The following is a 481-nucleotide window of genomic DNA, read 5'->3' on the forward strand; positions in this document are numbered from 1 at the left end:
GACCTATTTTCATTACATCATAGTCTGGCCCACTGGTTGAGAAACAGTATACTAATATCTTAAATTTTTTGTATACAGAAAAATGGCAGAGATTAAACAGGCCCTGAAAGAGGCCAAAAAGGCTATGAAAGAGAACAATTTTGAAGAAGTTAGTAAACAGTGTAAGGTAAGAGAAGCACTTATTCCCTGTGGATGCTTTATACTGTGAAATATTTTCTTTTTTTGATGTTATACTGACATTTACTTACATGTCCAATGATGCTAAAGTCTTTTGTTCTTTCTCGCACAGATTGCCTTAAAGCACGACAGAAAAAACTACAATGCGCTTGTCCTCTTTGGCCGGGCGTGCCAGGAGCTGGGGAAGTTGGGAGATTCAAAAAAGGCTCTTATGGTAATTTTGTAAATTTTCTGAAAGCAGTTTGTATGTATAATGCTTGATGAGAGTATATCCTGAGTGCATTTATTGAGAAAAAGGGTAAAA

General features: G+C 36.2%; 1 protein-coding gene across 1 annotated transcript in view; it reads left to right on the top strand.

The window, feature by feature from the left end:
• The window catches only part of LOC119591402 (tetratricopeptide repeat protein 37-like), a 22471-nt gene that overhangs the window by 2915 nt on the left and 19075 nt on the right, over positions 1 to 481 (top strand). The window contains exons 2-3 of the mRNA XM_037940145.1: positions 79 to 166; positions 290 to 391. Coding sequence (XP_037796073.1) covers positions 83 to 166; positions 290 to 391 — 186 coding nt within the window. The 5' untranslated portion in view covers positions 79 to 82. The remainder of the gene's footprint in view (positions 1 to 78; positions 167 to 289; positions 392 to 481) is intronic.

Source organism: Penaeus monodon, chromosome 28 (assembly GCF_015228065.2).
Source record: "Penaeus monodon isolate SGIC_2016 chromosome 28, NSTDA_Pmon_1, whole genome shotgun sequence".
In the NCBI taxonomy this organism is placed as follows: domain Eukaryota; kingdom Metazoa; phylum Arthropoda; class Malacostraca; order Decapoda; family Penaeidae; genus Penaeus; species Penaeus monodon.